At 32.5% G+C, this 13,968-nt stretch overlaps 1 protein-coding gene across 1 annotated transcript in view; it reads right to left on the reverse strand.

Annotated features, from left to right (window-relative positions):
- Nucleotides 1-3,510: 3,510 nt before the first annotated feature.
- Nucleotides 3,511-13,968, reverse strand: part of LOC143045203 (zinc phosphodiesterase ELAC protein 2-like) — a 35,662-nt gene continuing 25,204 nt past the window's right edge. Inside the window, exons 15-21 of the mRNA XM_076217551.1 lie at nucleotides 13,727-13,865; nucleotides 8,697-8,851; nucleotides 7,366-7,474; nucleotides 6,186-6,306; nucleotides 5,860-5,938; nucleotides 4,479-4,626; nucleotides 3,511-3,776 (exon numbers count right to left, since the gene is read on the reverse strand). Of these exons, the coding sequence (XP_076073666.1) occupies nucleotides 3,609-3,776; nucleotides 4,479-4,626; nucleotides 5,860-5,938; nucleotides 6,186-6,306; nucleotides 7,366-7,474; nucleotides 8,697-8,851; nucleotides 13,727-13,865 (919 nt within the window). The 3' untranslated portion in view covers nucleotides 3,511-3,608. The remainder of the gene's footprint in view (nucleotides 3,777-4,478; nucleotides 4,627-5,859; nucleotides 5,939-6,185; nucleotides 6,307-7,365; nucleotides 7,475-8,696; nucleotides 8,852-13,726; nucleotides 13,866-13,968) is intronic.

A 13,968-nucleotide genomic window follows, 5' to 3' on the forward strand; every position in this document is an offset into this window, starting at 1 on the left:
TCCGTAATATAACATTATACGTTATGAAATAGACCCTAAGACAGACATATGTTTTTACACTGATACTGCCCTATATTTATTTCTAAAGTGTCGGACAAATGGGTTGTCGGATTAATGGGCTGTCGGACTTTTGGGTTGTCGGAGCAATGGGCTGTCAGAACAATGGGTTGTCGGATTAATGAGGTGTCGGACTAATGGGCTGTCGGAATAATGGCGTACTGTAACCAAAGTCTTTTGTATCAAATAAACTTAACATTACCACACTCGAGAAAATGAGGTCAAGGTCAAATTAACACTACCAAAGAGACTACAATGCATACAACAAACATACTCACTTTTAGTACAGGAAAACAGGAATCTGATGTTCAGTAGTTGTTGTTTCGAAAAAGCGAGACATAGCGATCCTACATTCCGTCGGCGTCGGCGTCGGCGTCGTCGTCGTCGGCGTCCACAAATATTCACTCTGTGGTTAAAGTTTTTGAAATTTTAATAACTTTCTTAAACTATCCTTGAATTGTACGAAACTTGGACAGAAGCTTGTTTATGTTCATAAGATAGTATCCAGAAGTAAATTTTGTAAAACTAAAATTCCACTTTTTCTGTATTTTACTTATAAATGGACTTAGTTTTTTTCTGCCAGGAAACATTACATTCACTCTGTGGTTAAAGTTTTTAAAATTTTAATAACTTTCTTAAACTATCCTGGAAATGTACAAAACTTGGCCAGAAGCTTGTTTATGATCAGGAGATAGTATTCAGAAGTAAATTTTGTAAAAATAAAATTCCATTTTTTCCGTATTTTACTTATAAACAGTGGCGGATCTAGAAATTTTCATAAGAGGGGGCCCACTGACTGCATAAGGGGGGCCCGATTCCGTCACGCTTCAGTGATTCCCTATATAACCAACCAAAATTTTTCTGAAAAAGGGGGGGACCCGGGCGCCCTGGGCCCCCCCTAAATCCGCCTCTGATAAATGGACTTAGTTTTTTCTGCCAGGAAACATTACATTCACTCTGTGGTTAAAGTTTTTTAAATTTTAATAACTTTCTTAAACTATCCTGGAATTGTAAGAAACTTGGCCAGAAGCTTCTTTATGATCAGAAGATAGTATCCAGAAGTAAATTTTGTAAAAATAAAATTCCATTTTTCCCGTATTTTACTTATAAATGGACTTAGTTTTTCTTCCAGTTAACATTACATACAGTCTACAGTTAAAGTATTTAAAACATTTTTAAGATTCTTAAACTAGCCTGGATTTTTACCAAACTTGGACAGAAGCTTCTGACAATCAAAAGATAGTATCGAGAGGAATAATTTTATTGATTTTTTTCATCATTTTTGATGAGTGTGTGATTAAGAGCAAAAGTAGGCGAGACACTGGGTTCTGCGGAACCCTTACAAATTTTTTTAATATAGATAAGACTGTTGGTTTTCCCGTTTGGTTTTTCATTAATAATTTTTTTGGGCCCTTTATAACTTGCTGTTCTGTGTGAGCCAAGCTCTGTGTTGAAGACCGTACCTTGAATTATAATGGTTTCCTTTTATGAATTGTGACTTGGATGTAGAATTGTCTCATTGGCACTCATACCACATCTTCCTACATCTACTAACCACTGAAAATAACACTTTACTTGATCAATAAACATGAAGACAACAAATCCATTGAATTGAGTCATTCAAAACACCAACTTCAGTTAATCCATAATTGGTTATAGCTACCATATAAAAAGGTTTTTGAAGAATGTCAGTTTAAAAAACAACCAAAAAAATATCTAATAAAATTAATAATAATAACTTTGTTGTTTATTACAGATTTGAAACCTATATAATACAGGAATGAGTTCCGAATCAGATTGACAAACACTTACTGATTACGAATTCATTACAATCAATATGCAATGTTTAGAAGACTCAATGAAAAAATGTGATTATTATTACAAATCTTAAACAAAAAAATCAAAAATAAAATTACAGCTACAATCAATTCTAATAAGGATTAAGAGAAGTTTTAGTAACAAAATTGAAACGTTCAAAAAGCAATGACAAAGCCTACAATCTGCTTCGGGATATCCCCAAATCTAATGATAGTACAATCTTAAAAGTTGACACCTTTGTCTTATATGACCAAGATTCTGAGAAAGTTTTGTTAAGTCTGATAAAGGATTAGGAAGAGTTGCCATAGTGCGTGTAATAATTGTCATGTGATTCAGTAACAGTTACAGGTACAAAAGGAAGAGGTCAGAAAGAATCAAAGAAGAAAAAAGTAAGATCACAAAAATACTGAACTTAAAGGAAAATCAATTCGGAAAGTCCATAATCACATGGCAAAATCAAATAACAAAACGCATCAAAAATGAATGGACAAGAACTGCTGTCATATTCCTGACTTGGTACAGGCATTTTCAAATGTAGAAAATGGTGGATTAAACCTGGTTTTATAGCGCTAACCCTCTCACTTTCATGACAGTCTCATCAAATTCCGTTATATTTACATTGATGCGTAATCTAAACAGACACAATAAATAAAACAGTCAAAATATGGGTACATCAGTCATCATCGTATAACAATTTTAAAATTGATGGAATCCACTATTACTATATACTAGGGATGTCAACGAGTACTCAAGTATTGCTCAGTAGTACGGAGTTTAAAATACCAAAATGATACGACTAAGTATTTCTCTGTTAGAATGTTGTTGCTTTCTCAAGCTTAAACTCCAATGTATTTTTATTGAGAGCGCCTTCTGGGAAAATAAATATTTATCAAATTTAATACAAAACTAAAATATGACTCTAATGTTTGCATTTAACTGTCATTTAAAATTCCTCCAAACAGAGCTCCAGATAGGCTATGAACAAGAGCACTTTTACTAGGCTTACATTTTCAGTTAACGTTAGTCATTCCCCCACTTCTGTTCTGCAAGACCATATATTTTCATCAGAAGAACTGTTAGTTACCTAACAAAGTTCAGAAATCACCTCGTCCTAGAAAAGTTGACAAGATATTTTTTTTAAATAATACCAAATTCATTTCACCCTGTGTCAACTCTTAGAAAATGATTAAAGGCTTAATAAGTTATAATCATCACCTCTTTGTTGATTATTTAATGTGTTTTTACGGTTCCCAAATACATGTACTGTTGTTTGAGTTATCATTTTTCTACTGATATTAATTAATTACTGGATTTGATTATCGTCAGTTTGCATATTTAGTAAATGTATTAAATGAGCTATTAATTATGGTACAAAATTCCTTAATCTATTATCAAGTCCTATGCAATAATATTGAGGGTTTTACATTCATATAAAGACAACAACCCACAATACATAAAATGGGTGTTAGTGTTTCCATTTTATAAACATTTTACTGAGCGAGTACTCTGGTATCACTTGGTAAATCCAACGAGTACTTGATTAGTAGATCTTTATCGAGTTGACATCCCTACTATATAACACCCATACACGCTTCTGAACTCAAGGAGTATAATGAGTAAAACCAAACAAATTAATCAAAATTCATTTTTTATTTTTTGTATTCATTTTACTTTATAATTTTATTTTATCAGATTTCATTTACGGAATATCCAATGTTTTATTCTAATATTCGTCACACAGCTTTCAACACTTCTGATAAATTTCCTAGTCTTTTAGAAATATGTTTAGATTTCTTTTTAGTGTCTGCTTCTTTTTTCCTTGAATATTCAATGTCCTCTTTAAATATCTCAGTCAATGGCTCAATCATGTCATTCAATACTTCACCATCATTTATTTTAACCTGAAAATAGTAAAATATTATAAACATACATATCGTTATTGAATTAATGTGGTTCTGTTAATTGATACATGGTCAGATGATTCAATTTGATTTTTGGTGTTTTAACGCCACTTTTAAGCACCTGTTTTGGGCTATTATCGGGGCAGCCACTTTTTATTGGTGGAGGAAGCCAGAGAGGCTGGAGTAAACCACTGACTTAAGATAGAAAAGCTGACAATCCTAGTCAATTAAGATTGGAGTTCAGTGCACCCACACGAGCAGGGTTTGAACTTACAACTTCAGTGTTGACTGGCTAGTAATTACAGTAGTAACTACATAAAAAGATTAGCCATCGAGGCTCCAGCATGGTCAGATGAAGTTTTTAGGTTTTAGACAAATCTCTGTAACATTATTAAAGATACATTATATGTGAACATATATTTTACATCCATATGCCTATTGCATTTTGTAATATTCTACATGGTGAAACTATTAAAACACCTTTAAGTTTCATCAAATATGATGACATAAATACTGAATTAAGATAAGTGAATATGTGTATCCAATTATTTGTTTTCATTACAAATTTATATATAGATTCTTACATTGATACCAGTGGAATATCAAGATTCAACATTCTGTTCTCATCTTATAATGAGGTCAACTTTTGGTGGTTTAATATGATAATCTCCTAATTTATAGTAATTTTTTATACTGCTTTACCTTCATAAAGTCATATGCCAACCCAAACTTCTTATGGAACTCTTTGTGTTCAACTAGTGGTATTCTTTTGTATCTCTGACTAAAATGGGTCAACATCTGAAACTTTGCTTGCATTTGAGTCCCAACCTCTATTGCTTGTTTGACAGTGCTAAATAAACAATAATTATATTAAAGATTAATAGTTCAACATGGCAAGTAGAATCTTAAACACTGGAAGGAAATGAAGATAATATTTACAGTAGTCCCCTCTAGATCTTTTTAGGTTCCTATCAAAAAGGTTATCTATAATGATTATACATACAAACATTTTCTTGGTTAAATAATTTTAAAACTGACGAGCAAATTAAAGACAATCCATACTATGCACTCTGTTTCCTTTACAAAGGGAACAGTCATGGCTTTCTCCACCAATTCATTCTTTAATATAAATAAGGCCGTTAGTTTTCTTGTTTGAATTGTTTTACATTGCCTTATCTGGGCCTTTTATAGGTGACTATGCAGTATGGGCTTTGCTCATTGTTGAAGGCTGTACAGTGACCTATAGTTGTTAATGTCTGTGTCATTTTGGTCTCTTGTGGACAGTTGTCTCATTGGCAATCATACCACATCTTCTTTTTTATAGTCAAGATGATTAAAAAAAACACAGCTAGTAAGGAGCTCAATATTTTCTTAAAAGGGCTCTACCTGACAAAGTTAGGGTTACAGCAAAATTTTCATTCTTTTCATGGGATTTTCCAAAAATCTTGAGTAATATTGGTATCACAATCCAAAATTCCTATAGATTGTTCTCATTATTGAAGGCTATACAGTGACTTATAGCTGACAGACAACTATCGACATTAACAGGCTGTCAACGTCTATATCATTTGAGGCCAAAAAAAAATATATGTCTGTTTCCTGTTTCCCGACCGACCCTGACTCAAACCCCCAGACCCTAGATCTTTTTATTCAAATCCGGAAAAAAATCGTTTCCGGTCCAGAAAAATTCATTTCCAGTCCGATCCAGATCCATATTTTACTATGCCCAAACAATCAAAATGGCTGCTCCCAGCACAAATGTGCTACAATTAAGGTTTAAAAAATGTCAGCACTGGGAGGATTATTCAATTAAAGCTTCTTTAAAGGGATTAAATCATTTTGGGGTACAGGACCCTAACCAAACATGACATTTAACCGACTGCAAATCTGACAGGGAGTGCAAAAAAAAAAAAAAACAAAAAAAAAAAAAAAACAATCCCGACCTACCGACCCTGATTTATTTGCCTTGGAAGCAGGAAACAGACATATATTTTTTTTGGCCTGATCTCTGGTGGAGAGTTGTTTCATTAGCAATCATAACACATCCTCTTATTTTTATACATACTATGTACCACATAATTACCTATGTCGTTTTTTTGCAGCATCAGCCACCATATCAGACTGTAGGGTAGCTTCATGGATTAATAAATCACAATCTTTACCTAAAAAAGTTGTTTTACGGTTTAAAGTTTATATAATGAATATGGTTTTCCATAAAAAATAACAATACAACCTGTCATTTTTAAATGTAACTTATAACAACAGTGATACAAATGAACTCTATAGTTATTATGAAAGAACATGACATTAATGTATTATCACAAAGTTTATAATTGTGAACTGATTTGTAGTCATTCATCATTGTTCAATGTTCTGTGTAATACAAGCTGAATAGTACTTTAAACTAACCTGTTTCAATAAGAGCTTTACATGGCATGGTATCACCAGAGTAAACAATCTTCCAGCCTGACTTATGTGTGATGACTAGTCCACAAGCATGCTTACTATGTAGAACAGGCACTGGTAAGAACTAAAAAAATGACACAATATTGGATATTGTTTATTAAGCATGATATCATGTAATATTTTCAATGAGAATAACCGGATGAAATAAATAGAGAGTGATCTTGATCTGTGATTGGTGGTAATAAGAATTGTTTAAAATATCCCAATATTTGGTTGAAGCAAAATAAAGCAAGATTGCAACAACTGCCAATTTGACAATTTTTCTATCTATAAAGGGACCTATCTGGAGAACAGTGAAAGTGACACTACTCAAATTCAAACTTGATTTATATTTCATGATATTAAGTATTGTGTACCGTATACATTTCATTATTTTGGTTGAAGTAAACTAAATTTACAGAATGGAAAATAGTTTAAGGATGTATGGACAGACAAACTTACATATGAATTGATGGACAGACATGAAAGGGTAGAACTTAATGATTCCTCCCCTGCTACAAGGGAATAAAAAAGTGAGTTTCCAAGAACAAATTGATAGAAATTCAGGGTTTTCATAAGTGAAACCAACTCAATGTCATTCACAAGAAAACATTATATTATTATTTCATAAACACATTTTGTATATATTGTCTATATTGTGACATCCAGTTTTAGGTGAACTAACTAGAGTGCTAGGAGAGAACCACAGATCTTCACCAGGAAAAAGGGACTAGTATTCTAGTCAATTTAGATAAGGGTTGAAAGCACCTGCTAAAACCTGAATTCAAACTGAAAACATCAGTGTTGACAGTTTATTAATACAGTAATTACACCCCTATGTCACCAAGGCCCTGGATTCTTTTAAACATTTCCATTTGTAAAAGTTAAGCAAATTTACCATTGCATTATCATTACAGATTAATGTACCAGTATGTGTCTCTTTATAGTTTTTAAAACCACCTAGAATACAATACTATTAATTAAATAATCAAATTTCTTATTTGCCGTGTATAACCTGTTCTACGTGTATACATACTTGGCAATTGAACCACATCTCTCCTTTTGTTTTACATGTATTGTTGTCTCAGTGAATACCATACCCCATATCCTTAGTTGTGTACTATTTCCTGTATAACAAACTTACATCTGTACAATTCAATTTAGATTTTACTACTTCCAGCAAAGATGGGTCCTTTTCATTCTTAATAGGAACAGTGTATGGTTCTCTCATCAAATTCTGACTATATACTAATCTGAAAAATACAACATAAGTAAAATTATCAAATGGTATAAAACTGCTGAATAACTTGTTTTGAGGAAGTTCTGATGAAATTATTGGATGTTCTGCAAAAAGAGGTATGTATTCAAAAGGAGTAGGTCCAGTAAGACCCCTTTTTGGCCCCAAAATACAAAATGTATAGCAATTTTACAAAATTGTTAAAATGTAAATTTTTAGTTATTTATTGGAAAGTGGAATGCTTCTGCTACATAAATATGGGCTGTTTTTGACAATACAGTGCACAGATATTTGGTACTAGCATCATTAAGTCATGCTAAATTACTGAAATCACAATATTAGCATTTTAGTTAAATTTTAGACCGTCTTTAATGAACGTGGCCGCATTCATGTTCATTCTTAATATCGAAATATAAGTTATATTTGATGATAATACATTACATATATAAATGTTGAGGATGAACACGGATGCGGCCACTCTGCTTGAATCAGAGCGTTTTTATGACTAAATCAGTTACAATCTTTCACATTAACTAATTAAATCGACTGAAATAGACACTAGAGTATTTAAAAAGTTTTCCAAATCTTTCGTTAGATGAACCTGAAATTTGAGGCCAAAATCGGCCTTACCGGACCTACTCCTTTGACAAATTGATCAAAAATTCAGAGGACAGAAATGAATAAGACAAAAGAAGGAACATGACTAAGGATTTGATTCCCATTTTGTGTGTTTTAACGCCTCTTTTAAGCAATGCTTTTGGGCTATTTCATGGTGGACAGTTTATATTGGTGGAGCAACCACCGACCTTCAATAGGAAAACTGACAATTTAGATTGGAGTTCATGACTTAGATAAATGATTTATTATTGTACATACTTATCTAAATAAACATAGTTATACATACAATGTCTTCCATAGACTTCTTGGACATATCAAAGCAACAACAGCCAAATGCAAATTTTCCTTAACTTTTATTTACAGATCAAACCAGAAAAGAGGAACCTTTTGTTAACATAAATATAAATTGAATATAAAAATAATATCTGATAATGAAATTCCAATTAAATTTTACAGCAGTTTTAATATATAACATACATAAAGAATACAACTCTGAAATCAAGAGCCAAAAAAATTGTATTATATATATACAAAGAAATTAAAACTAAAGAAATCTTTTATCATAGTGTATATATAACTAACTGTACATAAGTCGAATGTATTCTGATCATATAACTTACTGCAGAACTTCTTTGAGACTATTTACACGGAACTGTTCCTCATTAGTTCTAAGCCAGCTAATGATCTGTACTGGAGCTATCAGGAGGATTGGAGTTATTTCCATTCCAGCTCGGGCTAATGCTGCTTTCCTTTCAAAAACTAAACCTGACATACCCTACAAACATGACAAAAGTAAGTATTTAGTAACTTGTAAAAATTTATTCATGGTTGCATATTTTTTCTTGTCATTCTGTAATTATCTAAACCTCTATAAATGCTTTAAATACTCAAAATTTTGTTGATGTATAAATAAATATGAGACAATTTAAATTTGTGAAACTGCTCATTTTATTGACTGGATTCATATAAATAATCTATTCAAAATAGCATTTGACCTTAGACATGTTAGAAAAAATGCAACAGAATTTTTCTTTTCCCCATCCTTTAGCTTAGGGAAATGACATAAATTGAACATACCAAAAGTCTACAAAAATTAACCCATGGGAAAACCCATTTTAATGAAATACAAGAGTGCACACGCTGAAATGTCTCGCCTTCTATACTAATCATTGATATTATGTTGATAGTCCTAAGTATAAACTGTCACAAAAACTTAACATTAACCAAGATAACTAAACAAAGACCAAAAAACCTTGAAAATGAGGTCAAGGTCAGAGAACCATGCCAGGCAGACATGTACAGCTAACAATGCTTCTATACAACATATATAGTTGACTCATTACTTATAGTTAAAGAAAAATAGACCAAAACACAAAAACTTAACACTGTGCAATGAACCGTGAAAATGAGGTCACGGTCAAATAAAACCTGCGCGACTGACATAAAGATTATAAAATATTTCCATACACCAAATATAGTTGACCTATGGCATATAGTATTAGATAAAAAGACCAAAACTCAAAAACTTAACTTTGACCACTGAACCATAAAAATGAGGTCAAGGTCACATGACATCTGCGCGCTAGACATGTACACCTTACAATCATTCCATACAACAAATATAGTAGACCTATTGCATATAGTATGAGAAAAACAGACCAAAACACAAAAATTTAACTATAACCACTGAACCATGAAAATGAGGTCAAGGTCAGATGACACCTGCCAGTTGGACATGTACACCTTACAGTCCTTCCATACACTGAATATACTAGCCCTATTGCTTATAATATCTGAGATATGGACTTGACCACCAAAACTTAACCTTGTTCACTGATCCATGAAATGAGGTCGAGGTCAAGTGAAAACTGTCTGACAGACATGAGGACCTTGCAAGGTACGCACATATCAAATATAGTTATTCTATTACTTATAATAAGAGAGAATTCAACATTACAAAAAAATTGAACTTTTTTTTCAAGTGGTCACTGAACCATGAAAATGAGGTCAAGGACATTGGACATGTGACTGACGGAAACTTCGTAACATGAAGCATCTATATACAAAGTATGAAGCATCCAGGTCTTCCACCCTCTAAAATATAAAGTTTTTAAGAAGTGAGCTAACGCCGCCGCCGCCGTAGCCGCCGCCAGATCACTATCCCTATGTCGAGCTTTCTGCAACAAAAGTTGCAGGCTCGACAAAAACCATGCAATTTTCACAGATTTTTACGTTACAGATGGGATGCCATACACAGAAGATTTATTAAAGGGATACATACAATATAAGTTCATTCATGCTATATGCATTCAAATATAAGAATAAATAGATAATGTAATTTTATGAATTTGTTGAGTATCTATGACATTAAATTGAGAATGAAAATGGGGAATGCCTCAAAGAGACAACAACCCGACCATAGAAGAACAGACAACAGCAGAAGGTCACCAACAGGTCTTCAATGCAGTGAAAAATTCCGGCACCCGGAGGCGTCCTTCAGCTGGCCCCTTAACAATATATATGTAACACTCAGAAACGTGTCCTTCCCCTCAAACGTGTCCGATTCCCCCAAACGTGTCCATATCGACGTCACTGAAGTGCAAAACATGTTTAGTTATAAAACAGCACCAAAGCTTGTCACGTGTCCATTTTTAAAAAACACTCAAACGTGTCCAATCCCCAAAATGTGTCCATAGTTTTTTTTACTGGAATTATCATTCATGTCAATATCATAAATACGTGAAGATATTAAATCAGACACATCGTGTAATGAAAATGTCCCATTCTCTGATCGTTTCTTACTGGTCATAAAAAAATCGGTTTTTACTAATTTTTTTAGATAAAAATCCAAACTAGTGTTAAATCCAAATAACCGTTATAATTTAGGTCCAATCTTGAATTCCCGGTATGATAAAATAACCTATCTACAGTATAAATAAGATGTGGTATGATTGCAAATGACACAGAAATTACAGCTACTAGTATAGGTCACTGTATGGCAATCAACAATGAGCAATTTATGAGTATTTATTGCTAACTAGATATCTTTCAAATAATGCATTAAATATTTGGCACTGGACGTTATGTCTCTTGTTCTTGTGTCTTTAGTGATGTTCGAAACTTAAAAGTTATTGAAAACCAGTTTATGATTTTAAGAGCTTTTAAAATATCAGAACTGTTGGAAGAAAGGAAGTCAATTCTGCTAGTGAAAAAGTGCACTATTTGGATTAATATAAAAGGCATCACCGGAGTTTACTAGTACAAAATGATTTACATATTAAACGATTAATTCGCCAGTACAAGAATTTTATGTATGTTCGCTCTAAATGAGCATGAAATACTTGCAACTGGACAATAATCAATTTCAGTGAAAAGTCAATTCATATATTACAGATCAAATTTGCAATATTTTTAATGTAATCATTAACAACTGGCATTGCACAAACTAATGCTTATAAATTACCACTTCATCAACTGTGTCCCCTATCACAGAATTGCCGTAAACGTTATTGATTTGGGACATTCGTGTATTAGCGCTAAAAGACGTGAGACGTTTGGCGTATAACAGTGGACATGTTTCGGTGAATAATAAAAAAATAATTAAATCGGACATGTTTGGGCAAAATTGAATATTGCGGACACATTTTGGGGGAATAGACACGTTTGGGGGAATCGGACACGCTTTGGAGGAAGGACACGTTTGGGAGTGTTACATATATACTAGTTCAGTGATAATGAACGCCATACTAAACTCCAAATTGTACACAAGAAACTAAAATTAAAAATAATACAAGACTAAAAAAGGCCAGAGGCTCCTGACTTGGGACAGGCACAAAAATGCGGCAGGGTTAAACATTTTTATGAGATCTCAATCCTCCCCCTATACCTCTAGCCAATTAAAAAGTAAACGCATAACAATACGCACATTAAAATTCAATTCAAGAGAAGTCTGAGTCTGATGTCAGAAGGTGTAACCAAAGAAAATTTAAACAAAATGACAATAATACATAAATAACAACAGACTACAATTAAACTGATTGAAAGATTATGTCTTCATCATATGAATATTAGGTACAATCCTTCCCGTTAGGGGTTTAGTATCATACCATCATAACATAAATGAGAAGAACATAACCCGTGTCATGCCAACAACTGGCAATGAATGTGTTTAGTTCCGATGCAGAGACCCTATAAGTGAATCAATATTAAAGCCAAAATATGAAATCTTAAATGACCTGCCAACAGTATCGTAACTATATCCCTTCTTAAGTCTATTTAAAGGTATTGTTAGCTTCTGAGGTGAATACTGACATTTTTGTGCTTTATAAAGAATATTTTCATAAAAAATTGGATGTGAAATACCTGAACGTATAAGAAGTCTGCATGTTGAGCTATATTTACGAATGATAGTCTTATACCGATGATAAAATTTAGTAAATGTCTTGACTAGTTTGTGATATCGAAAACCCTGGTGTAATAATTTTTCAGTAATACATAAATTTCTCTTGTTAAAATCAAAAACATTGTTACATACATGAGCGAATCGTACAAGTTGAGATATAAACACTGTAAGAAGGTGACAAGGGAACATCACCATCTAAGAATGGATAATTAACGATAGGAAATGAAAAATCATCTTTTTTATCATCAATTTTAGTATTAAGCTTTCCATTAATGATATAGATATCAAGATAGAGGAAAGGGCAGTGGTCATTGTTAGTATTAGCTTTATTTAAAGTAAGTTCAACAGGATAAATTTCTTTAGTATGAATACAATCTATTATATATATATATATATATATATATAATTTTTTTCTAAAGATAGTGAACAAAAGATCTCTAGTAGTTATTTTGTCGTCTGCTATGGCTGGAAAATATGATCATAGATACAAACAATTGGAGTTACTTCCTCTTTTTTGTACTTTTGGAAATACTTAAAATCAGCTCGAAAAAAGTTTGTACGCGTTATGACCTGAGATTTTATTCTTCAATGCTGGTCATGACTTGCATTTTCATTGTCACAGGTTGACAGGTATGCATAGGATGTGAAATTAATATCTATGGAACAATAGTCCATTTGCCAATTACCGATTTGATTCTGCTATTACACACCTTTTTAAGCACATTACTTCCCTTTGTCAATCGTAGACTGGTTCCATACCGTACAAAATTGGCTTTTGCCAATGCAAAGAATGATGAATTGAAAGTGATGTATCTGCGGTTTAACTGATTTTTCATGAAAAACAATTTCTAATGTCAAAAGAATTAAGCAAAACAACAAATTAATGTAATTAAAAGATTTTTAAACCTTATAGATTACTCACATTACGCTCAGGTAAATTTGCTCTTTCTGCTAGCTCTCCATTGTAAATAAAAGTTAATGTCCCTCATAAGGGAGACAACTAAACAGGGATCTCTAATTACAGGGTCAATTACGGGAATTGGCAAATAGCCTATTATATGAAACACTTCTGACTACATCCACTTGAATTTATTTTGAAAAATGAAATGACTATATGATAATTGTGTTACAAATATCATTTGGTTCAATAATTTAGTCTTGCTTTTATTCTACATAAGATCAGGGAACATTAAATGTTCTGCTTTTACCAAATAACCATTAACATTTTTAATTACTTCATGTACTTACGAGATGATGATCTGCATGTAAGTGAGATATAAATATAGCTTTTAGTTTGATTAAAACTTCGTCTGTTTTATCACCATACAACATTAACAGCTGACTTAAACTTCCTTCTCCACAGTCCATTAATAAATTGGTATCTTCACTGAAAAAAGAAACATGATTTTAGTATGACATATTGTGGATTTTTGGGGTACTATTTTTTCTTGAATTTCAAGGGTATAGGAAACCACTTATTCAAATGTTCT

The sequence above is a fragment of the Mytilus galloprovincialis genome, chromosome 9 (genome assembly GCF_965363235.1).
Source record: "Mytilus galloprovincialis chromosome 9, xbMytGall1.hap1.1, whole genome shotgun sequence".
NCBI lineage: Eukaryota > Metazoa > Mollusca > Bivalvia > Mytilida > Mytilidae > Mytilus > Mytilus galloprovincialis.